The sequence below is a fragment of the Canis lupus genome, chromosome 16 (assembly GCF_048164855.1).
Source record: "Canis lupus baileyi chromosome 16, mCanLup2.hap1, whole genome shotgun sequence".
Lineage (NCBI taxonomy): Eukaryota > Metazoa > Chordata > Mammalia > Carnivora > Canidae > Canis > Canis lupus.
The window spans coordinates 60981172-61005845 of NC_132853.1; the positions used below are offsets into that span (position 1 = coordinate 60981172).

The window sequence follows — 24674 nt, forward strand, 5'->3', positions numbered from 1 at the left end:
CCCTGTGGTGCGTGTTTCCATTGTTCTCCACTGCACTCAGCCACCTGTTTCTCCAAGTCTCAAAGCTCCCCCGCTCCCCATCTGTGGCCTGGGCATGGGGGCTGTTTCTTCAAGTGTTGCTTCTTACAGTCAGGGTCCTTGCTTCCAGCTTCTGTGGTCTCAGGCCATTAGTTCTGCAGAGGTGAGGAAGTCGAAGCCTTCCCACTGCCCCTAAATCTCAGCTCCCAGGTGCCTCCACCCTTGCCCCACTCCTCACCGGGCTGAAGTTGTGGATCTAAACAACCACAAATGCCCACCTGTGCTTTATAAACACCGACACGTGTGTGTGTATGTGTGTGTGTGTGCCCATGCGTGTGCACGCATATGTGCTGCTTGTGCGTGTGGCAGCAGCAGGGGAGCGGGGAGGGTGGGATGGGAGGGAGCCCCCTCCAGGGGGTAGGACTCAGGATTCTGAGATCAGGACCCCTGTGGAAACCAGGAGTCTCAGGCCGAGGAGCCACCCAGTGTCCCTTTGTCTGTAGTGTTGAAGAGCGAGGGTTTAGAGCTTCCATGTAGTCAATTGTATTAGTTTTGTCTCTGCGGCTTTGATGGGAGAGTCGAGGGTGCAGGACAGGCGGGGTGGGCAGCACGTCAGCTCTTCCTCTGCCCAGAGTCTAGGAGGATACAGCGCGGCTTACACCCCCCAGGGGTGCCTTGTCTCCCACCCGGATGGCGGGCACAGCTGCCAAGGTTCCACTGCCCCCCATCGGGCACGGGCACCCCTCCCGGCTGACCCCCACCTTATTCTGTGGTGGATGCAGGTGAGGCAGGGGGAGGGCCTGAGGGGTGCTGAGGGGAGGGCCAGGGCTCTGGTCCCTTCGCCCTATAGGGCCCTGGGGCCTGAAGTGGGGAGCGCCCCCTGCCCCTCTCCCTCCTCCAGGGTCTCCAGAGGAGGATGTCCTACCAGATGTTTGGGGAGGAGTCAGGCAAAGCCCTCCCCTTCCTCAGCTCTGAGCTGCTTGAGAAATCCGTGATGGAGGCAGAAAGGGGAGAAGAGAAGCACTTTATTTGTGGCAAGCCTGCACCAGAGACTGGGCCTCCCCTCCCTCTGGCCTCTCCACCAGGCCCTGGGCCCAAGCCCACCCTAGAGAAGCCCCTCCTGCCTCGCCAGGGAAGGGCAGCCACAGAGGCTTCCTCCCTAGCAGCAGGGCAGGATGTAGGCAAGGATGCAGGCAAGGAAGGGTTCCTGGAGGAGGTGCCAAGGCCTGATGGCTGCAGGGAGCTGCCAGTGTGGTCTCGCTGGGTCAGGCGGCCCTGACCAGAGGTGTGAGCAGAGAGAGGGCTGGGGGGGCCTGCCGGGCTCACTGGTACTCGTTGGGGGCCGACATCCTGTTTCGGCAGCTGTAGGACATGTCCTCGTACACCACATAGACTGAGCTCTTATCCTTCCTGCAGCAGAGTTTCTTGACCTGAAACATAAAGCCTGTGCCCTTTGTAGGGGGCCAGCTCCCTCGGGACGTCCTCCTCAGCGCACTCCCCCTTAGGAAGCGTCTTGATTTCCTCCTCCAAATGCCGCTGGGCTTCCAGGCCTGCGTGAGGCCAGCTCACAAGGTTTCCCAAGGTTCCCCTGGGCTGCCCCCCGCGGGGGAGGGACTGGCTTGGGAGCAGAGTCCAGGGGGCAGTGGAGGGAGGCGGGGGTGAGGGGGGCTGCAGGGGGTGCAAGGTCACAGGGGCGGGAGGAGCTGGGCAAAGGCAGGTCCGCTACAGAGCTGGGTGCCTGGGCAGGGCAGACCGCAGCCGTCACCCCTCCCCGTGCACTTTCACACCTTCTCACACCTGCTCCCACCTGCAACTCACATCCCATGTGCACACGGTGCTCAGGCGCTCAGGCAGCCCTTGAATGCCTCCCTGGCCCCTCCTCTCACGGGGCCCATCCTCCTGGGCTGCACCCATCCCTGCTCCCGGTGCTCCTGGCTCCTTCTTGGGTTTCCCTCCCCCCTGGGACCCTGGCCTCACCCCTCTCCTTCCCGCCCGTAGGTAGAGGAACTGGCTTACGGGGACACGGGTGAAACCTGGGGTTCCCCACCGACCTGCGTCCTCAGCGCGCACACGGCCCCTATCCCCAGCCCGATGAGGAAGAAGCTTATAGCCAGGACCGGACAGACGGCAGAGACCAGCCGAGTTTCCTGGTACGTGCCCGCTGCTTTGTCTGTGAAGAAGGAGGGGAGCGCGGCCTGTGGCCGGGGGTGGACTCCCTGAGAGCCTCCCGGGTTCACAGAGGGGCTCTGCAACGGCGGGATGAGCAATCCGGGCAGCCTCCTGGAGGCCGTGGGTGCAGCTGGAATGAAGGACTCAAGCAGGCGGGGAGGACGCTTCGGAATGCGCACGGGCAGGCACAGCCTGGCCTGCCTAGGAGGCAGGCGGGGTGGGTCCCGGGCAGACGCATCCCCTACCTGTCACCACCAGCAAGGTGCCAGAGCCTTGGACTTCGGCGTCCATCGTGACGGCCTGGCACACATAGGCGCCATTGTCAGACAGCTGCAGGCCGCCCACGGTGACGGTCAGGTTGTGCTGCAGCCCCGAGAAGGCAATGCGACCCTGAAACTGCTCGTCTACTGTGGGCTCCTTCTCGTCTTCATAGTAAATCACGTTGGTAGGCTCCGGCCAGCTGCGCCTCAGGTACACCCCCAACAGGACCCCACTGGCGGAGCAGGTGATGTTGACAGAGCTCCCCTCCAGGGCCACCATGTAGTGGGGCGACTGCCACACCTCTGCAGGAAGGACCCCCTGCTGTCACCTGCCCGGTGGCCTCAAGGGGCAGGGACCCTCCTCCACGCAGGGGTGGTGGGTGGAGGGACAGAGGTGCCCGGGGCAGGGCTGGCTGTGACCCTCCCCACACTGGGGCCCAGGGCAAGTTCAGGCTGCGGCTCCTCACTGGGCGCCCCATCGGCCTCCCCGCCCCCTGGCCTCCTCCCTCCCGGCTGGCAGTGACCAGGATGGCCGGGGGCAGTGCCCTCTCCTCCTGTTGCAGTGCCTCCCTGGGCACTGAGAGCTGGGGCTTGTCTGAGGGGCGCCCACAAGTGTCCCCATCTGCCCAGCCGAGGCCTGGCAGGACCAGCCTCCAGGTGCACATGTGAGTCTTTTTTAATGTGACCCAAACATCAGCTTCTCTGCAAACTGAATTCTAGAGCTTCTACTTTCCTCTCTCTCTTTCTCTCTCCATCAGGATCCAATCCATCAGGATTCAATCAGAATCGTCAATCAGTTTCAGCAGAAAGTGACCCAGGGGACCCAGGGCATCTGGAGCCTGACCCCCACCCAGGGACCTCCTTGACCTTCTCCTGGCCCTGTCCTGGCCCGGGGCCTCTTGCTCCCCACCCTGCCTCATGTGACTGAGCTTTGCACCTTCTTGCAGAACTTTGCTCGAATATATGTTTTAAAAAGCAAACCAACAGACAAAACTCTCTCAGAACCAAGGCAACCTTGCTAATTATGGAAAAGATGTTTCGGTAAAGACAGACCAGAGCGGTGGTGATGCCTCAGACATCAGTCACGGGCGGGGGCGGGGAGCCGGGTGGCTGCCCTGGGGGAGGTCCTGCTCAGCACCCCCAGACCACCCCCTTCCCAGGAAGGAGCACCCTCCCGGTGAGGCTGCGAGCCCACTTCGGGGTGCGCAGTGGGGGGGGTGCTGGGCCTGGGCAGGGCTTACCTGGGATGGCCAGAGCCCGGAGCAGCATACAGGGGAGTGTGAGGAGCCCAGGGAGCAGTGGGAGCTCTGGGGCCCTGCTCACCGCCATCCCGCCACCATCAGCTCTCTATCTGCCTGGCTGAGACTCTTCCTGTCTGCAGCACTCAGATGCGTGGAGGCACCACCCCCAAAGCCCGTGCAGCAGGAGACGGTGACTGGTGGTTCAGGCACCCCCGGAGGCCTTCCTGGAGGCGTTGCTGTGGGAAAGGGGAGGTGCTGAGGGCCAGGCTGGCAGGGCCGGCCCTCGTCCCCTCCTGTCCCTCTGCACTGTCCTTCTGAGCGCCCACTGGGTGATCATTTGTCCTGCTCCGCCACTCCTTCCATGTCTCCACAGGCCTGGGCCAGGACAGGGCCGGGAGAAGGCCAAGGAGGTCCCTGGGTGGGGGGGTCAGGCTCCAGATGCCCTGGTTCCCCTGGGTCACTTTCTTTTTTTTTTTTTAATAAATTTATTTCTTATTGGTGTTCAATTTGCCAACATACAGAATAACACCCAGTGCTCATCCCATCAAGTGCCCCCCTCAGTGCCCGTCACACATTCACCCCCACCCCCGCCCTCCTCCCCTTCCACCACCCCTAGTTCGTCTCCCAGAGTTAGGAGTCTCTCATGGTCTGTCTCCCTTTCTGATATTTCCTACCCATTTCTTCTCCCTTCCCTTCTATTCCCTTTCACTATTATTTATATTCCCCAAATGAATGAGACCATATAATGTTTGTCCTTCTCCGGTTGACTTTCTGCTGAAGCTCATTTTTTTTTTTTTTTTTTCTGCTGAAGCTCATTGATGCCCGGAAATCTGGCCTACCATTCAGTGACCCCTGCCGTAGAGGGGGCGGGGCCCTGGAGGGCGGGGCCCAGGTGGGCCTGGGGGCGGGGCCTGGGGGCGGGACCTGGATGACGCGAGGGAGGGGTCCTGGAGGGCGGGGCCCAGGTGGGGCTGGGGGCGGGGCCCTGGAGGGCGGGGCCCAGGTGGGGCTGGGGGCGGGGCCCTGGAGGGCGGGCCGGGGCGGGGGCCGGGGGCCGGGGCCCGGGCGGGGGCCGGGGCGGGGGCCGGGGCGGGGGCCGAGGCCGGGGCGGGCTGGGGATCCGCGAGGGGCCTGGGGCCCGTTGTGAGGCCCCAGAACTCCACCTCCTTAGAGAATCCCGTGAACATACAAGCAGCAAGCAAGAGATGAAAACAGACCCAGACCCTGGACTTCCCTGTGGGTCCAGGCCACAGGGGAGGCACCAGGCATCTTTTGGATGCTTTAGGCATTTTTAGTGCTTTAAGACAGGAAGCACCTTCTTTTAGTTTTCTGTGTTTTTCCCCACTTAAAAAGTGTGTATTTCCCAGGTCATTTGATGGTTTCTCGATTGGTCTATTTTATTCATCGTAAGGATTAGGGTTATGGATTCTCAGATTATCAAAGATCTTATTTTTAGTTTTTAAAAAAGATTTTATTTTTTCATGAGAGACACACAGAAACAGAGACCCAGGCAGAGGAAGAAGCAGGCTCCCTGCCAGGAGGAGGGGAACGGAAGGGGCTGGTGGCCTCAGGGTCAGGCAGGGCTCCTGGGGCCGGTTCTGGGTTTCAGGCCCGCTGGTCACCCTCCTCACAGGGCCTCACTCCTCCGCTCAGAGTCAGCGATCTGTGGCGCAGACACTCAGGACCACGCAGGCCACACGTGCTCACATACACGCAGACGCACCCTCGGGACGCGGTCTCCTGGAAGGAGCAGGAAGCCCAGCTTCTGTGTGTCCTCCGGGGCGTCCTGCCACAAAGCCAGTGCTCTGGGGACCCGGAGGGCCTGGCTGGGGTAGGCACCTGCCACAGCACCTGGGGTCCTTGGACCGAGGGGTGTGTGCTCTCTGCTCCACTTGGCACCTGCAGCCTGGGGTGACCTCTACTCCCACCAGCCTCCAGAGGAGCAGGGTGTCAGACCCGGGGGGCCTCGTACTTCCAGAAGGCATAGGGGCGGGGAAATATGCTTTTGGTGCAGGTGGACATGCTGACCAGCAGGAGAGCCAGGAAGACAATGACGCTAATGACCACAACGACCACGTTGAGCTGGTCTCTGGCCCTGGGCAGGTGTGGCGTGTCCATGTCCGGGTCTGTGGGAGGCGGGATGGGGGACATCACTCAGTCACCCACAAGGAGTGCACCCTTGAGGGGAGGCATGACCCCCGCCCCGGGCAGGATGGATGGGTGCCAGGCACAGAGGGTGGGGACAGCCTGGGGGCACCTGAGGGGCTTCCTGGGGGCACCTGGGGGTAAGGAAAAGCACCTACCGCGCGAAGAAGCAAACAGCAGATGTCCTGTCTCCTTCAGATCTTGGGGCTCTGCCTCTGATGCACCCCCCCAGCCCCAAGTGTCACGTGAGACCAGGACAACAGGAGTCCACAGAGGGCTCTCTGAGTCAGGCCAGGGCCCCGTCCTCAGCGCCCCCTGCCCCTGCCCTCCCACAGCTCAGGGTGGCTGGGACTGGACTGGGTGGAGGGGTGCAGTCCTCTGTGGGTCTGAGCAGTGTCCTGGAGGGAGTGCGGGGGCAGACATTACTCCAAGTGACGGAAGTGAGAATGAGTGGAGGCAGTGGATGGGTGTGCATTGGTCGAAGGGGAGGTCCCGGATGGGAGACACTGGGCTCTGGGGGCGGACAGCGTCCAGGGCAAGGCTGGGGCAGCTCGGGGCCAGCTGGAGAAGCTGAGGGATCACAGGGCCTCTGGGTGCGCACAGGAAGACCGAACAAACCCCGCAGGGGCCTCAGGGAGCACTGGCATTTTGGGTGTGTGGGAGAAGGTTTGGGGTGCAGGGGGAGAGACGTGCACGGGCCTCGCCTCCTCTCTGGACCGTGCAGCCCCCAGACTGAGCCCCTTGTGGCACAGGTGCCAGGCCCTTTGAGGAGCAGAGGCTCGTCTTATTTCATTCTCTTTGTTGGAACCCAGGCCCGCCCTGCTGGGCCCCATCCTGAGGGCCAGGGCGCTTCCAGGCGCGGGGGGGGGGGGGGGGGGGAGGATTGTCCGCTGCCCCTCCCCAGTAGGAAACGCCTCAGGTGGGATGGGGGATCGCGACGCCGCCCCTCACCTGAGACGTTCAGCATGGTGACTCTGACATTTCTCTGCCGGCCCTGGAGATGCCACGTGTAGCACCCCGCCTGGGTGTCATTCGCATCGTCGATCACCAGCTGCGCCGTGCCTCCCTGGACGTGGAGGTGCCACCCGGCCCGGCTGAAGTATCCTGGACGCCTGACGTGGAAGAGGGGCTGGCCCTTCCTGTGGGCACCCAGGTAGATGACGACGCCCCGGAAGTCGTTGGAGATGTTGCAGGCCATCACAGCACGCTCCCCTCTGGACACGGAAACCATGCCTTTGGTGCAGCTGGGGTCGTCCCAAACTGTGTGGGGGGGGGGGGGGGGCAGGTCACACGGGGGTCACTGCTGGGCCTCAGGACGTTCGCCGACCCTCCCGGGGCCGAGGGAGGAGTGGTGTGGACACGACACCCCCGGGGACGCAGGAGCCCTGCTCAGGGTGGCAGAGAGCCCCTTGAAGCTACTCACACATCTGTCGGACCCATCAGCACGTGTGTCTCAAGGGAGAAAACAACACAGAAACAAGGGAGGTTGTGCGTCCCCACGTGGCCGCTGTGCCAACTCACACCCTCGTGGTCCCCGCGGCCCCAGGGTCCCCCCGGCTCTGCAAGGAAGGACCCCAGCAGGGCCACTGCTTGGGACTGGCTCCCCGGCCCAGTGGGTGAGGGGCAGAGCCCCGTGGACAGTGATGCACCGGAGGCCCCATCGGGCTGCCGTCACCTGCCCATTGCCCAGGGACCCCCTGGCTGGCCTTGGGCTCCCAGGAGGAGGGGCTCTGCGCTCCCTGGCTTCCTGCCAACCCTGTGCCAATGACCCAGCGTGGCCCCCCAGAGCTGCCGCAGTAGCTCCAGAAGCTCCCTCCTCCGTGATTCTATTCCACTGGGGTACGCCCGGCCCCACAGCTTTGAGGAGCCCCTGGGGTGATTCCACGGCGCTGCCTTGCCCCAGAGCTGTGTGCAGGGGACCGGCTGGAAGGTCCTGCGGGACCCCCTGTGCCCTGGTCCTGCAGGGCCGAGCCTGGCCCGAGAGTCTGCATTTCTAACAAGCTCCCCGGTGATGCAGGAGCTGGTGGTCCGAGGGTGGATCGGGAACAGAGCAGAGAGGATGCTCAGACTTGGCCTCCTGCCCCTCCCCTGGCCTGTGCGTTGTCGCTGACGGGCCGGGACCCCTCTTTCCCTTAGAACCTGGACGTGTTCTTAGCCAACCCCGTAAGTGTTCTGCCAGCCATCACTGGGTGCTGCACTGGGGACCCGCTGTCTGCCATCGTGGGGGGACTTGGCTCATCCCCTCACCTGGGCCAGCCCCTTACCTCGGGATCATGGTCACTCCCTGGGGCCTGGGCCCCACCTGGGCGTGGATCTGCTCCTCTCACCCCTGCCTCGGCCTCCCCCGCCCCCTTGCTGGGCCCCCCAGCAGACAGGGTGGGATCCTGAGACTTACTTCCACTCTGAACACTCAGGGAGGTGGCCGGGAGGATGGTCCAGAGAAGGGGGAGAGCCAGAAGGGGGAATGTCAAGGTCAGCATGGCTAGCAGGACAGGGTGGCAAGTGTCAGGGGTCCTGCGTCCTCCTCACTGGTTCTTGGGACACTCCCTGGAGGAAAGAAAGCCACGGGGTCAGAGTTCTCCTGGGCTGCAGCCTGGCCAAGCACAGACAGGGGTCCTGGGCTGCTCCCCAACCAGCTGTGCCCAGATGCCAGAGCCGCTGCCCTGCACCTTCCCCTACACCTTCTCTGTACTTTCATAACACACTTGGTGAAGGGCAGCCCGGGGGGCTCAGCGGTTTAGCGCCTGCCTTCAGCCCAGGGCGTGATCCTGGAGACCCAGGATGGAGTCCCACGTCAGGCTCCCTGCATGGAGCCTGCTCCTCCCTCTGACTGTGTGTGTGTGTGTGTGTGTGTGTGTGTGTGTGTTTCTCTCTCTCTCTCTCTCTCTGTCTCAAATAAATAAAATCTTAAAACACACACACACACACACATACACACACACGGTGCTGGCTGCTGATGACAAACCAGAAACACGGACAAGCCAGGAGGGAAGTCTCTGGGAGAGAGCCCTGCTGACATGGTCATAATTATAATAAAATGTGCAAAACTGGCCTGAATCGTGTTCCCGCGGAACCAGGTCATGCCCACCTGTGATCTGACACCATCCCAAGACCACCTTGGCCGCCCCTGCCTTCCCCACCCTCACACTTTCCCCAGCGGGGTGCCCCTGCTTTGTTCTCAGGGCCCCCTCAGGGACCTGCTCTTGTCAAGAAGAGAAGCCCTCCTGTGGGCCTTGTGCAGCGGCCTTCCCTTTCCTCTCATGCAGATGCCCGCTGTGGCTTCCATCACTCTCTCGGCCTCCATTATGACATTTTTTCTGCTTAGTCTAAACTATTTTTTTTAAGATTTTATTTATTTATTAGACACAGAGGAAGAGAGAGAGAGGCAGAGACACAGGCAGAGGGAGAAGCAGGCTCCATGTAGGGAGCCCGACACGGGACTCGATCCCGGGTCTCCAGGATCACGCCCTGGGCTGAAGGCAGGCGCTAAACCGCTGAGCCACCTGGGCTGCCCAAGATTTTGTTTTTAAGTCATCTCTGCACCCAACGTGGCCACGCTCAAACTCACAACCCCGAGACCAAGAGTCGCAGCTCCACCCACTGAACCAGCCGGTCACCCCTATTTTAAAAGTATTTTAAAATTGCTTGCCAGACCTTTTGTTGACTTTTCAATTAAAAAAATAATAATAAAAATATAGGAATAGAGTCTTTGTTTTGTCTTTGAGCAGTTTTAGATTCACAGAGAAATTGGGCAGAAAGTGCAGAGTGGACGTGTTGGGGGGGGCGCGGTCCTCGCAAGCCACGGGCCAGCGTCCACACACTGTGGTGGACCCCAGGGCTCACTCCTGTGTGGAACGCCAGGGGAGTTCAGACAGATGCATGCTGACTTGCGCCATCATCAGGTCCCATACAGAGCTGTCCTAAAACCCTAAGTCCATCTGTTGCTCCCCGTCCCCCGACCCCTGACCCCCGACCCCCTGGCCTTCCTACTGTCTCCGTAGCTTTGCCTGTTTCATAAAGTCGTGCACTTGGGACCCTCTGGTCTGAGCTCCACTGTTTGTCTCCAGTCCGGGTCTGGAGGGTGGAGCACGAGAGCCGGGGGCAGAGGGCACTCGGGTTAAGGGGCCTCCAGGCACTTGGGGCCCCTGTGGCCAGGCCCAGTCCAGACCCCAGGAGGGGGTGTCGCGCTGGGAGGGAGAACCCCCAGGTGAGCCAAAGCCACAGAGCCTGTCCATTGCCTGCCTCTGCGCGGAGCTCCTGGACCCCTGACCCCCGACCCCTGACCCCTGGGCGGGCCTGCCCCCCCATCTCCACCCCACCAGCCAACCCCGGGGCTCCTGGCGGGGCTCCTGGAGGAATCTTACAGGAAAACCCACAGCAGCGAGAGAAGGCCGCCCTGCCCTGCAGAGCCTCACGACGACAGGAAATCGCCTAGATCCAGCTCATGAAACAGCTAACGTGAGATGGGAAGAGAGTCTCAAGAAGGTCAAATGCGAACGACTCCCGCACGGCCATCCTCCTAGTGGATGTTAGGAGCAGGGAGCTGGACTCAGGGCTTGATCCCAGGACCCCTAAGTCATGACCTGAGCTGAAACCAAGAGTTGGACGCTTAACCGGTCGAGCCCCTGGTTGCCCCTGTTTCCGTAGTTTCTGATGGTCTAACAGGCTACAGGGGCTGTTTCTGGTGGGGGGGCCTCCCTTCCCAACCTTCCCTTCTGTGGGTGCGGCTCCCCCAGGAGCTGAGTCACCTTCCGGGGTGGCCTGGGGAGGGGGCTGGCGCTGCTGTCTTCCCCCCACCTCCCTGTCCTTTGCTGAATTTTTCCTTTTTCTTTTCTTTTATCCTTTTTTCTTGTTAAAGTAGGCTGCATGCCCCACGGGGAGCCCCCAGGGGACTGGAACTCAGGACTCTGAGCTCGAGACCTGAGCTGAGCTCAGGAGTCCCACGCTCCACCCGCAGAGCCACCCAGGCGCCCCTTGCTTGATTTTTCTAACCGTGTTTCTAGTTGTAACTTAAGGCCAGAAGGACAGCTTTTCTTCTCCTCGTTATACACGCGCCCTGTTTGTGAAACAAGAGCAAGCAACAGAGAACAGGTGACCAGAAAGAACCACTGAAAAGACGTCCTGGGCCCTGGGTCCCCGGGCCCGTCTCTCACATGTCTCTCACGCGTCGCCCGGTGTCAGGCGCATGGAAGACTGTTAGATGAGACCCTCGGTCCCCGCCCTGCCCCTTCGCCCCCATCCCATGTGCACGGGGTGAACGGCGGCCCCCAGAAGACATGCCTGCCCACAGCCTCTGAACGGGACCTTGTTTGGATACAGGGTCCTTGCAGACCTCATCCCTGGGGATGAGGTCATATTGCAGCACTGACTCCAGCATGACTGGTGTCCTTATGGAAGAGGAAAATTTGGACAGAGACAGAGACACACGGGGAGAAGGCCGCAGGGCGGAGCGTGGCCACCAGCCCAGTAGCGCTGGGGCCACCAGGAGCTGGAAGACACAGGAAGCATCCTCGCCCAGGGCTCCACTCGCACCCCGATTTTGGGCTTCTGGTCTCCATCACCATTAGAAAACAAGCCTCCAGCTCCTGGTCCTTTGCAATGGCTGCCCCAGGACATGCACTCAGTCCCCTGCCCCGAGCCTGCAGCCCACGCACCCCAGTGACCGTGTGACCCCGGCTTTCTCCCGACCCGATCCCTGCAAACCCCGGGCGAGGAGGGAGCCTTCACGGTCCTGTCATGTCCGGGACTCTGCATCTGGGTCTCGCCTTGTGGTGTGCTTTGGGGGGGCCTAACCCCCTCTCCCCGGGACCCACACCGCGGTGAGGCTGCCCCCAGCGCTGCCCTCCGCCCCTGGGCCTGTCCGGGGGCACCGACAGGGCCTGGTACCTTGGTGACGCCTGTCCCCCCGTCCTTCAGGCCTTGGCAGACTCTGCCTACTTTTCCTGGGTCCCTAAGACTCGTGTTTCAGAGAAATGAACTGTCACCCGCCTGACCAACCTGTTCCTGCTCTCTCGGTTCCTCTTGGATTTGTGGAATAAAAAGACTCTACACGTTTATGTTGCCCTGCGTTTTCCTTCAAAGCTTCAAGATTTCGTGGAAAGTCCAGCGTTATTTGTTGTGGCTCGAGGTCCTTCACAGGGGCTTCCCGGACGGTGGGGACCCCGCGGACCAACACACGGGGTCGATTTCCGTCTGGTTCACGAATCCCCTCGAAGCCGTTCTGCAGGTGCTGCAAGGGGTTCGAGTCTTCCCCCTCCCGGGCCGCCCAGCCGGCCCTCGGCCCGGCCCACCTGCTGGCGCCGCCACCCCAGCGCCCGGAGCTGCCCGGAGCTGCCCGAGCTGCTTTCCCCCTGGGAAGCCGGGCCTCTATCTCCCCTTCAGGCTGCTTGCACCACGAGAACATTAACGGAACTGAAACCGACTTTTCCCTTAGAACTGGAATCTGCTGGCGAGTGGAGACGCAGCTGCCCGGGTCCTTCCTGAATGAATCTGCTCTGAGTAACACGAGAGACGCGGAGATGTCACAGCTGGACACGATCCAGTGGCAGCCCTGTTGGCAATCGCAGGATCAGGCACGAAAGGCTCATTACCATTAAATATTGTTTACGTGGGTGGAAGGTTCTAGAAAGACTCATCGAAACTTCCTCCGCTGGGGTTTCCCTGGCACCTCAGATAAGATCTGCCCGAAGTTTTCCCTGAGTATTGTTACAAAACAGCTTTCCTTAAATCGGAAAACACAACACGGTGCCCAGTGGCGCAGACGCCCTTGCCGGTCGGGGTGGTCTCCCCAGTCCCGCGGCCAGAGCCCTCGGCGTCAGCCTGCGGGAGACCGGGGGGCCTGGGGGTGGGCACAGAGCTGGGGGTCAGCAGAGTATTAGCCCCGTGTTGCCCCATCCTCAGCGCAGCCTCCGGCGCCCGCTGGCATCCAACATGGGTTGGGGCGCCCCAGTCTCGGGGTGAGGAGGCAGGCCGGCGCTCCTGCGGCTGGAGGTGGAAGGCGCGCGGGGGAGCCGCCCGCTGATCCCGGCTCTAGTGAGGGCACACCCCAGCTACCGGGCAGGGGCCCCCACTCGACGTGGAGGGTTGGCACGGAAACAGGAACCGAAGGCCGCCTGGGCTGCCAGCGAGCAGCAGAGTCCCCCCCGCTGGTGCCTGGTGTGTGCCGCACACCCAGCACATGGACGCCTCCCGCACACCCAGTACACGGACGCCCCCACACACCCAGCACATGGACGCCCCCGCACACCCCCCGCACACCCAGCACACGGACGCCCCTCGTCCAGGCATGCGTTCATCTCCACCCCCTGGCCGGCTGTGACCTCAGGACCGAGGGGGAAGGCGGGAGAGACGCGCGTGGTCGTGACTGCTGCGGGTATTTATCCTTCCCAAGAAGCTTAGAGTCATGGTTCAAATTCCAAGTAAACTTTCTGGAATCTTGACTGAGAATAACACATGCACGGGCTATTTCAAAGTCCTGCCTCAGTGCCTCTCTCCACCCCCAGCCAGGACCGCCCTGTCGGGCCTTCTGTGATCTCCGCTGGCTCCCCGACCGCTGGTGACACGGCCAGGCTCGTGCACTCGCAGGCGCACCTGGGCACACACACCATGTCTGGGCTTCCTCGGGTCCTCCAACATGCTCTGCACGCAGCAGGTGTCCGTCCCCGTGGACCCGAGCGGCCTCCCTTCTGGTCCTCACTCGGGCCGGGTGACCTAGAGAGTCGGGCACCTCGGGGAAGGTGTGTTTACATCACACGCGCTGACCTGCCCATCGGACTTTGACAGGGAGAGTGTGTTGGCGAGCAAAAGGAAAGTGAAAGGCAGAGAATGTTGTCTCTGTCACATGAGGCAGCTGGGCGTGGGGGATGGTGACCGCCCAAGCAGGCCCAACCTCCCAGGGGAGATGGGTGCGGGGCGCCCCGAGCCCCAGGCAGTCCCGGCCCGGTCACCCTCACACTCAGTGTTTGGTCTGCCCGCCGAGAGAAGCACGCCAGCCTCACCTTAAGCAGTACACATCTGCAGTGGTCATCAGATGTGCCCTTGGTACGCATGCTTTCCTATGCACAATGACCTGGCTGCAAAACAAGCCAGGAAGCGTCACGGGCTCCCTAGCACCACCGGGCACCCTCCCCTGGGGGTGCAACCTCTGTAAAGGCAGCCCCTGGCCGTCTTCTGTTGTGTCCTCTGAGGGAGGCTGGAATTTGTGCCCGCTCAGGGCATGGGCTCTGGGCTTCTCTTCCAGCTGCCCAAAGTCTCCCACCTCCTCCGAACCTTCCCCCAGGCTCTGGACTGCCCTCCCCTCACCCATAGGCACCTTCACACTCTCCTTATGTAGGGGGAGGTCCTGCCTCTTGGTGAAATCCTCTGGCTCCAGACTTAGGATAAGGGGACACCGGGGCTCCACTCCTTTTCGGCCCCACACTGTGTCCATCTGGCCTGGTGTCATGTCCTCCATCACAGCCCCTGTGGCACTGGGTGGCACAGCCAGCTGTGGGAGTCTTTGCTGGCAACTAGAGTAGGACAGTCGGCCCAAACCACAACCGGCCCAGGCGTCTCTGGAACAGGCTGCAGGTTAACAGCCACATGACTGAGCAGGCCCCCCTGGGGAAGGAGGCTGGGTGAACAGGCCTGCTTTGCCCTCAAGGCCTTGTGGCCCAAGCTGGTGATGTCAGGCCTTGAGCTGGGGTGAGCTTATCTGCTACTTAGGTGGGCAGTGGGTCATCTAGGCTGGGACTGTCCTAAGCAGCCCCCCAGTGACCCCATCCCTATCCCCAGCGGTGCTCAGAGTCAGGTTTCCTCCTTGGAGCATGTTCAGGTCACTGGGAGAGTCAAGAGTAATGTCTGGGGTATCAGTCTAGGAGGGCTTGGGCCTCAGAACAGAACTGAGGAGAGACCCGCTGGGCACATCTGGGCTGGGAGCGGTCTGTGCGCTCCACACTGAGGACAGCCGCTCAGGGCACCCCCAGTCCCGGCCAGAAAGTGGGCAGGGTGGGGGAGGCAGAAGCTTCCTGCCAGGCTGGGACTAGACGTCAGGTTACATCTTTCAGAATAAGAGGGCCTAGCCCCCTCACTCCTACCCCATCCAGGCCAGACACCTCAGGGCGAGGAGGCCTTCCATGGTGTAGAGCAGTCCCTAGCAAGGGCAGCTGCAGACCCGCGGTCAGCTCCAACAGCAGATAAATCAGCGTAGGGAAGCACTGACCCTAGCTTTGGCGCAGACCGCCAGGACCACAGACAAGTCGTAATGTGCCTGAACTACACCTGAAAAACACGGGCACAAACTTCCACCTCAGAGGAGCACTGGAAAACCTGCCAGAAAAGAGTGGGACGAGGGCAGCCTGGCTGGCTCGGTCAGCAGAGCATGCAACGCCATCTCGGGGCCATGAGTCCAAGCCTCATGTTGGGTGTGGAGTCCCCTTAAAATGTTTTTTTTTTTAAAAGCTGTAGTGGAGGGGGGGATCTGGACTTGAGAGGGGGGATCTGGACTAGGGAGGGAGGGATCTGGACTGGAGGGGGTGCTGTGGGAGCCCACAAGGGTTCAGGGTGGCAGGATGTGCAAGAGGATTGGAAGCTTCCCAATCTGTAGTCCAGCTCCCCCATCCCGAGTCCAGCTCCCCATTCTCGAGTCCAGATCCCCCATCTTGAGTCCAGATCTCCCATCTCTAGCCCATATCCTCCTTCTCTAGTCCAGATCCCCCGTCTTGAGTCCAGATCCCCCATCTCAAGTCTGGATCCCCCATCTCGAGTCACGGGCTCCGCCCGACTTTTCCCATTGACCAGAGGTCCTCCCTTTGGAGCCAGACACAGATCTGAGCTGGGCCCGTGGCATGGATGCCAATGCTGAACCCTGGCTTATCAGTGAGGACAGTCCCCCCCTCAGCTGGCCACCCTTGGGATAGTCCAGAGGGCAGAGGGCAGAGCAGAGAGCCAGACAGGGTTCCCCCTCCCTTGTCACGACACTGCTCTGCCTGCCGTCAGCTCTGGGAGATCCCTTCTTTACTGTGGGGTTGGGAGGTTATCTGAGTCCAGGCAGGACGGGCTTCAGGAACTTTGCACTCTCAGCCATGAGTCACAAGGGCCACTCTGGGCACAGAGTTGAAGGCAGCAGGTCCCACAGACGTGCTGTTTCTAGCCGCTGCCCCTGCGGTGCTGGCCCTGCCCATTCATTTGTCTGTCTGGGGATCAGCCCTCGTCCGGCACGAGAACTGGACCCCAGTTGGGGAGGCCAGCTGCAGGCACTGGGCCGAGCGCTTCCTGCCCACTGGTGGCTGGTTCCCTGCCCGCCGCCCCTGGCTGACCCAACCCCCGGGGGCCGTTCTGCACTAGATTCAAGAGCAGCCAAGCCCAGGTGTCCTGGCATCGGGGGTGCCACCCTTCGAGCAGCAATGCTGGGTTGTTCCAGGGAATTTTTTTGGAGAAAATTCAGTCCAGTGAAACAGGCTCCCCGCTGGGCTTGCCAGGCCCGATGCCGGCACCCAGCTACCCGATACCAGGTACACACCAGTCACTTGTAGCACATGCCGTGCACTACTGGGGACATATTTACACGTAAAGAATGATTAATATTTCAAGATCAAACGTGTAATTGTGGCGGCAACTCTCCCACTGCCTGAACCCTCTCACTGGCCGCCAACGCGGCAAAGGGCAGACAAACCAGAGGGAGGGAGACCAGGACAAGACAAGGAGAGGGACAGGCTAGAAGGCAGAGGCCGAGTGTGGGGCACGGGCTGGACGGCCAGACAAACTCCACAGCGCAGGTGCTCTCCCGGGGCTGGCACCCGCCTACTCAGACAGGAGTGACAGAGCCGGGGGTCCCTGACCAAGGGCGACCCATGGATTCTGGAGCGACTCACACTCAGGAGTCAGGGACAGGATTTGGAAAGTGCTCTCTGCTGCCAGCAGCTTGTCCCGGTTTGGGAAAACGTAAAACTGCTAGGGCTTCAGCAGGCCAGTGCATAGGGGTCCTCGCCTCCCACAACCCCGACGGGACACTGGTGCCACTTTCTCCCCTGCTGCTGGGGGCTCAATACTTCAGTGTTGATACCAAGAGGCTGTGCACGACGACGACGCAGGGCTGGCCAGCCTTTCACAGCTCCGTAAGGGAGGTGACCAACCCCGTCCAGGGGACAGCCGAGCCTGAGCGGGGCTGGAGAGATGCCCCAGGCCGGGGTGCTGCTGTGGCTGGGAGGGTCCCCAGCTGGCAGTAAAGTCCTCTAGGCCTGGGGACCACGCAGGCCAGCATGTCCTGTCTCCCTCCTGCCTGGCTGCCTTCCGCTGGGCTCACAAGCCACCTGCTCCAAGAACCCTCCTCCCCACCACTAGCCCAGTAAGCCCCCTGCCCTGGTCCCTGGGGCCAGAAGCACATCTGTCCCCCATTCTCACTGTCAAAATCCCCAGGGACAGGAGGGCCTCCCCCGGGGCTCTGGTTCCTCTACCCACAGGCCTAGAAAGTGGTTTTCAGGCTGCAGATCATTACTGGATTGCAGTACTGGGTGATGCACTGAATTTAGAGATTGTTGCCAAACCAAAGGAGACCTGGAGCATGAAGGGGGGGCAGCCAGGGCAGCCTGGGGGGCTCAGCGGTTTAGTGCCGGCTTCAGCCCAGGGCGTGATCCTGGCGACCCAGGATGGAGTCCACGTAGGGCACCCTGCTCGGAGCCTGCTTCTCCCTCTGCCTGTGTCTCTGCCTCTCTCTCTCTCTGTATCTCTCATGAATAAATAAGTGAAATCATAAAAAAAAACGGGGGTGGGCAGCCAGAAAATTTGCTCTGGGGCAACAGGCTCGACTCCAAGCTTGCCAGGCACAGTATCCCTCCCAGGGTTGGAGAAGTCTCAGCCGTATGTGTGTGTGTGCGTGTGTGTGTGTCACTGAGTGTGTGAGTCTGCAGGAGCCTGAGATGCCACCTTCCTACCCCCGCAAGACCTCAGCCTGAGGGTGCCCTGCGGAGAGGGACTTGCGGCCCCTGTCTTCTCTCCTCCCCCAAGCCCGTGGCCCATGGACTCTGGGGGGACACTTGGCCAAATGTCCACAGGTATAAAGTTCAGCCCAGCGCTCTAGAGTCTCCATCCCCAGTACGGGGAGCCCCACGACGACGGAGGAACACCCCACCAGGTCCCCAATGTGCATGCTCTTCATCTGCATCCTGCTCTCTGACTCTCTGAGCTTACCCTCACCTGCCCGTGTCCCTGCGCTCTCTCTCACCTGAGCCCTGGATCCCCGCGCCCTGGATCCCCGCGCTCTCCGCACCTGTGCCCTGGGTCCACACCACACGCACTCCCTCACCTGCGCTCTGCATCCCCGCGCTTCCCCCACCTGCACCCCAGGTCCCCCCCCAACCAGTGCCCCAGGTCCCCGCGCGCACCCTCACCTGTGCTCCGGGTCCCCACGCTCCCTCACCTGCACCCCACGTCCCTGCCGCTGCTCCAGGCTGCCCGTGGCCTCTGGTCTTTGCGTGCTGGGCTCAGAGAGGAAAGTCAGCGGGCTCAGAGGGCGGGGCCGGGGAGGAGGCTGCAGGAATGAGGACACGGCCTCGTGTCCTGGATGCAGGACCGAAACCCTAAGTTCAGGGAAGTCGCTGGAGACTCGGGAACTGCCCTGAGTTCTCAGAAAACGTTTATGACTTGCTTGACAGTTCCTTATTGTATCTTTATTAAAAACGCTGCATTAGATGGTCATTCTGAAGTAACAGGAAGACAGCAGGGGCCGGTTTTCCAGGAAAGGTTCTCCACACGTGGAGCAGATGCCCCTTGGGGCAGGTGGGTGGGCTTCCCTCACCTGCGCGATGCGCACCTGAGCGGGGGGTGGGGTGGGGGTGGGGTGGGGGGGTGGGGGGGGTGGGCGGAGGGGGGTGTACGAGTGAAGGCGCAGTGCGGGAGCCGGAGCGCTGAGCAGCGAGAGTGGAGCGGCTGGCACCAGTGGGCCCTGGAGGTCGTGAGGGGCTGCAGGCAGGACTGGGCAGGAGAGGGGCGCACCGTTAAAAGGTCAAACGGTCTCTATTAGCCCTTGGCCGGGAGGAGGCCTCCTCGCAGCTTCTCCCCACTGAGGGTCCCGCCGTGGGTGGGGACACCCACAGACTTGCGTGCGCTGTAGGTGCCCCCGTGTGAGCTCCTTCCCACAGGGTGGGGCCCCAAAGAGAAGCTTGGGGAAGTGGCCATCTGTTCCTTCATCCCATGCAAATGGTTTTGGTGATTCTTGTAAAAATCACTTAGGTAAAATTTTCTCTGTGAGTCATCAAGGGTGGGAGCAAGGAGGTGTGCGTGGAAGTTTCGCTGCTGTGGAGGTGTTCGTTCTTTGTGGGACTCTAGGGGACTTTGTGCTGCCCTGGACTGTGGCCCGGCTTTCCAGGCCTCGCCAGCCTGGGCCCTGCTTCAGTTAATGCGGACGGAGAGGGGGTCACTGGCCCTTCGTCCGCTCGCTGCCACTGCTCACTGGCCAATCCGCTTCAGCTCTGCGGGCCGCTGTGCGGACTGGCCTGCGGACCGTCCCGTCCTGTGAGCCTACACCTGGGGCGGTTGTTCCAAAGGAGTAGCTTTGCTGTGGCAGGCAGAGGAAGCTCAAAGCTCGTCGTTGTCACAGGAAGATGGCACCACGGCTACTGTGACATTCAGCCGCTCCATGGAGGGGTGTGGAGGCCGGAAGCCCCAGCCCCTGCTCAGAGGCCCCGCAAATGATCACCCAGCCTGGGACCTAAATGCCACCTGCCCAGGCTTCTGTGCCTGTCCCCCCACCACCGACCCCCATGCGCCGCCCCTGGGCCTGGAGGAGGATGTCCCTGAGGCCACCCCCCAATTCAGCCCTTTCTTCCCATCACATCCAGCATAATCCAGGGCCCCTCACTAAGCATGGGCTCCTGGGCAGCAGCTTGTGGCCGCCGAGTCCCTGGGGCATGGGGCTGCTTGGGTGGGAGGGTAGGAGGACCCCACACGGTGAGGGACCTCGGGCGACCGCTGAGGGCTGACTGCGTTCCGTCCCCCTGGGAGGCCTCCGAGAGTTTGACGTGAATGTGTACCCGTGTCAGGCACTTGCATATCCTGAAAGTGAAACAAGTTTTGTTTATTTTGGAAGTGGGACAGAAACCTCGGAAGGACCAATGAAAGGAGCTGGTGACTCCTGCCTCATTCCCCAGCAGTGACGCTTGTGGACACATCCCCATAACTTTCTAGAAATGTTCTGTATATGTACCCCAAGTGTGTATCCTTCCCATTTCTTTTTAAAAATCTTATTATTTAAAAAAATTTTTTTAAGATTTTATTTATTTATTTGACGGAGAGAGAGAGAAAGAGAGAGAGCAGGGGGAGGGCCCTGAGATCAAGAGCTGAGCTGAGATCAAGGGTTGGAAGTTCACCGGACTGAGCCACGCGGGTGCCCTGTCTCCTTTCTGTTTTCCTACGGTCCTGGGGTGGGGTCGGCGGCCAGGCACTTGGCCCCTTGGTTTCCCCTTTCTCCTTCTCTGTAGGGTGTCCTACCCTTTCCGTTTCTCGGACCGCAGCTTCTGCTGCAGCATGTGATGGTGGGTTTCACTTTCTTCCTTTTGGTTCTTGGAATGTGTGGTTTCAGTTACAATTTCCTATCCCACCCAGGACACTGTGCAGCAGCGTGTTCTCGTGCCCCCCCGGGCCTATCGGGTCTTCTTGCTACCGCTGCTCACCCCCATCCTGACTTCATTCACCCCCTGGCTCCCCGTCTCTGAACCTCGTGGTTTTGTGTGCGGAGCAACTGATCACCTGTTGTGCGCGGCTCGCATGTCCTTGGGATGCGCGTGTGGCCCTGACGGCAGAAGCAGGGCTCTTGGTGCCCCCGGGCCAGGGTGGTCAGTGTCCCCACTGACCAGCGTGCTTTCTTGTGTACTTGCCGATTTTGATCGCCGTGAGCTACCGGTGATCGAGAGGGGGGGATGCTAGCGATCTTTAATTGTGTGTTTGGAAGCTAATTTATCAGATGCATTCCGATTTTAAATTGTGTCTTGGGGGCAGCCTGGGTGGCTCAGCGGTCTAGCGCCGCCTTCAGCCCAGGGCCTGATCCTAGAGACCCGGAGTCGAGTCCTGCGTCGGGCTCCCTGCATGGAGCCTGCTCCTCCCTCTGCCTGTGTCTGCCTCTCTCTCTCTCTGTCTCATGAATAAATAAATAAAATCTTAAAAAAAGTAATAAATTGTGTCTTGGTAAATTGAGCCTTTATCATTAGGGACTGTGTCCACCGTGATCTTCCCATTTATTTCACAGTCCATTTTGTCTGGTATCAGTAGCACTGACTCCCTTTGGTTAGAATATTCCTGATCTTTTCCCAAGACTTTTCCTTTCCACTGCTGTGAGTCCACGGGCCTTTGGTGCGTCTCTGCTGAGTAGACAATATCTCACTTTTGTCCCTGGCTGCCTCCCTGCTCAGGGCCCCCCCGGGCTGCCTCTGACCCCCCACCCTGGTCTTTGCTTGTTTTTCTTACCCGAGATTGGTGCTTGGTTCTTTGTTGTCTTGTTCTTGTTCGTCTAATTTAATCTAATTCCAATTCACCGGTTTTAGAAAATTTTAGAGTTTTAAAATGTATGACTATTGGTACATTTTTGACTCACGTACTAGTTCGGCTTCTGGCGGACTCCACATCAGCATCTTGTTTTCCTTCTGCAATCTCTTTCCTCAAACATCTGTTTATTTTTTCCTGAGGCATCGTGTGACTTTATTATCTTGATAGCTTCCTTTTAGAAAGAATTGCATTTTTAAAAAGGATTTTTTTCATTTGTTAAAGAGAGGGGGAGAGCAGGAGCAGTGAGGGGGGCAGAGGGAGAAGCTGACTCCACGGAGCAGGGAGCCTGGCCCAGGACTGGGTCCCGGGAACCCGGGTCATGACCTGAGCACTCCCCCAACCCCGGCGCCCTAAAAGAATCACATTTTTAATATCGATCCTTCCTAGCCAAGACCAAGATATACTTTTCTGTTTATTTGAATGCTGTTTTGTTTTCTTCAGACTATTACATAATTTATATAAGCAGCTCACATTTCTTACTAAATTTGGGGAATATTTTGTGGCTGCTTTAGGGGACGCCTGGGTGCTGCAGGACAGTGGCTCACGTGTTGCTCGGCGACGGTGCCAACCCCTCCTCCCCGGGTCCTGTGGGCTCCTCAGACGTGCGTGGCGGCATCTGAGTGAAGGATGACTGCGGGAGTTTGGGGGCCTCCCGGCCCAGTTCTGGCCGGGGCTGGACCCTGTGCCCCCCGTCCCTGCTGAGCCCACTGGACCTGGGGCGAGACCCTCGCGCGCCACGTCCCTCCCTTCTGGGGACGGACCCTCCCCGGGCACCTTGCTGCCACTTTCCTGAGGTGTCACCAGGAATGGAGTCGGCGGCGGCTCTGCCTGGAAGGGGTGCAGAGGAGAAGGGGCGCGCTCACCACCCCGGGCCTGCCTCCCCTGCGTGATTTTATTTTATTTTATAAGATTGTATTTATTTATTTCTGAGAGACACAGAGAGAGGCCGAGACCCAGGCAGAGGGAGAAGCAGGCTCCCTGCGGGGAGCCCGACGCGGGACTCGATCCCTGGCCCCCGGGTCACGGCCTGGGCAGAAGGGAGGCGCTCAATGACTGAGCCCCCCGGGCGTCCCCTTTGGGTGACTTTAAAAATGAAAATGCTCTCTCCCCACAGCTGTGACACGGTGTCCACTACAGGACGTTGACGGCCCCACGTCACCTGTGATGCGGCCCCTGGAGGGAACCTTCTGGTACTTACAGGCATAGTGACGGCAGCAGTGACGGGGTTGTGGGCTCCGTCCTCCGTGGGAAGGTCCAGTCAACCCCGCTGCTCTCAGGGCACGAAGGGCCGAGCCCCGGCCCCGTCCAGCTGTCGCCCCCTGCTTGGCCTCCGGCTGGTCCCCAAGTAGCAAGATGCCCCATGTTCCAGCACCTCCGAGCTCACGTGGCGTCCTGTCCAGACTGGGTCCAGCCGGGGGGGCGGCGGTGAGCACTCGCGCCCGTCACTCCTGGGGTGGCCATGGGGCGTGGGGGCCACAGGGGGCAGGCACAGGCCCCCGGGGAGACCGGCCCAGGGCAGCGCACCCCGAGGCAGCCTGGCCTCCGCCCGTGCGGGGGAAGCAGGGGGATGGGGCCCTGGCCTAGCTGTGCCCCCAGACCCAGGCAAGCCCTCCACCGCCCTGCCAGGGTGCAGGGGAGGCGGACTGGGGCCACTGGCCCCGCCCCTCAGGACCCCACCCTGCGGGCAGCGCCCCGCGGGCAGCATCGCATCCCGCGCTGTCCTCAATGTTCGCTGCTCTAACCGCTCTGTTTCCGCGATACGCATCCTCCCTCAGATCCGTTGTTTGTGGCTGTCGAGGGCTGAGCAGGGGTGGCCCAGGGACCCCCGCCTGAACACCAACCCCAGGAAATCCGGCGGGACCAGTGCGAGGGATTTCCAGCACATCACGGTCCAAGACTTCGGGGTGGTGCTTTCCCTCCGAGCCCCGGCTCGCCTGCCCCTGGGCCAGTCCGGGTGCTCCAGACGGGCCGGCGCTGGCAGGACAACCCCACACGCACCTCGTCCTCTCCCTGAGGCTGCCTTCCCCTGAGTCCTAGAATTACTCCAGTATCAGGACACTTCCCTGAGGAGGCTCCAACCCCAACCTAACCAGAGGGTGGGCCAGGGCCGGTGTCCCAGGGGTCCCTGAGCCAGGAGGAGGGACCACAGCTCCTTTGGAGCCACAGCCCTTCCCGGGGGGGGGGGGGGGGGGAGGGCTCCATGAGCCCCGGGGGGAAGAGGGGAGGTGGCAGGAGGCTCTCTGGACACGGTGCTGACAAAGGGGAGCTCTGTAGCTGGGGACCACACAGATGGACCTTCTCCAGGGGCTGCATGGAGGCGGGGGGCCCCAGGGGGGCCCCAGGGCACACCACTGGAAGGGACGGGGGCTGGAGACTTCTCCAGCGACCCATGGGCTTGACCGGTAGAGGTAGCTCTTGGACCATCCGAGGGTCTGGGGAGAAACAGGATCCCAACGTTGGTTACAAGAGCGCCGCACAAAGGCATGTGGACCTGGGGGCAGCGTCAGAGCCGGGGTACCCACGGATGGTGCCTGGGGTTGGCGGCACCAGGCGGCCAGACCCCAGACTGTGCAGACAGCGTGGGCCCCATTTCATTTCATTTCATTTCATTTCATTTCATTTCATTTCATTTATTTATTTATTTATGTGGGGCAGAGGGAGGAGAGAGAGAATCTTAAGCAGACCCCTCACTGAGCACAGAGCCTGACAGTGGGACTCGATCCCGGCATCCTGAGATCATGACCTGAGTGGAAATCAAGAGTCAGACGCTCGACAGACGGCACCGCCCAGGTGCCCTGGCCCAATTTCATTTTAAAAACACACACACATAAAAATAAGTCAGTAAGTGAATAAATAAACAAAAATAAAAACACACAAACATGTACTTCCAGAAAAGCTAGAAAGGGATGAAATGCTGTCAGACATTAAGTCTGAGTCAGGGAACTACAGGTTTTTGCAATTTTTTTTAATCTTTTTTTTTTAAAAGATTTTATTTATTTATTCATCAGAGAGACAGAGAGAGAGGGAGAGGCAGGCTCCATGCAGGGAGCCCAACGTGGGACTCGATCCCAAGCCCCCAGGATCACGCCCTGGGCTGAAGGCGGCACTAAATCACTGAGCCACCCGGGCTGCCCGGTTTTTGGAATTTTTTTATAGCTTTTCTTAGTCCTCTAAAATTTCTATAATTGACATGTACTTAATCAGGGGGAACCACGTTCTTTGAGAATAAACTGTAGGGACGTCTGGGGGGCTCAGCGGTGGAGCGTCTGCCTTTGGCTCAGGGTGTGACCCCTGGGATCCTGGGATTGAGTCCCTCATTGGGCTCCCC

The 24674-nt window shown here is 60.6% G+C and overlaps 2 protein-coding genes across 6 annotated transcripts; both read right to left on the reverse strand.

Moving 5' to 3' along the window:
• Positions 1-1026: 1026 nt before the first annotated feature.
• On the reverse strand, positions 1027-3879 carry CD7 (CD7 molecule). Its single transcript, XM_072782052.1, has 4 exons — positions 3689-3879; positions 2433-2750; positions 2070-2188; positions 1027-1448 (listed from the first exon to the last, which is right to left on the reverse strand). The coding sequence occupies exons 1-4, from the start codon at positions 3774-3776 to the stop codon at positions 1341-1343; spliced, it is 633 nt and encodes a 210-aa protein (XP_072638153.1). The 5' UTR covers positions 3777-3879; the 3' UTR covers positions 1027-1340.
• Positions 3880-5134: 1255 nt separating this feature from the next.
• On the reverse strand, positions 5135-18382 carry SECTM1 (secreted and transmembrane 1). Of its 5 annotated transcripts, none has more exons than XM_072782079.1 (5): positions 18228-18382; positions 8229-8380; positions 6785-7093; positions 5992-6048; positions 5135-5814 (listed from the first exon to the last, which is right to left on the reverse strand). In XM_072782079.1, exons 2-5 carry the CDS (start codon positions 8311-8313, stop codon positions 5639-5641), a joined length of 627 nt encoding a protein of 208 aa, XP_072638180.1. In that variant the 5' UTR covers positions 8314-8380; positions 18228-18382; the 3' UTR covers positions 5135-5638. The 5 variants fall into 5 exon arrangements, with proteins under 5 accessions (XP_072638180.1, XP_072638179.1, XP_072638182.1 ...); XM_072782078.1 differs by having other exon boundaries at positions 18199-18376; XM_072782081.1 differs by lacking the exon at positions 18228-18382 and adding an exon at positions 13424-13601.
• Positions 18383-24674: the final 6292 nt, after the last annotated feature.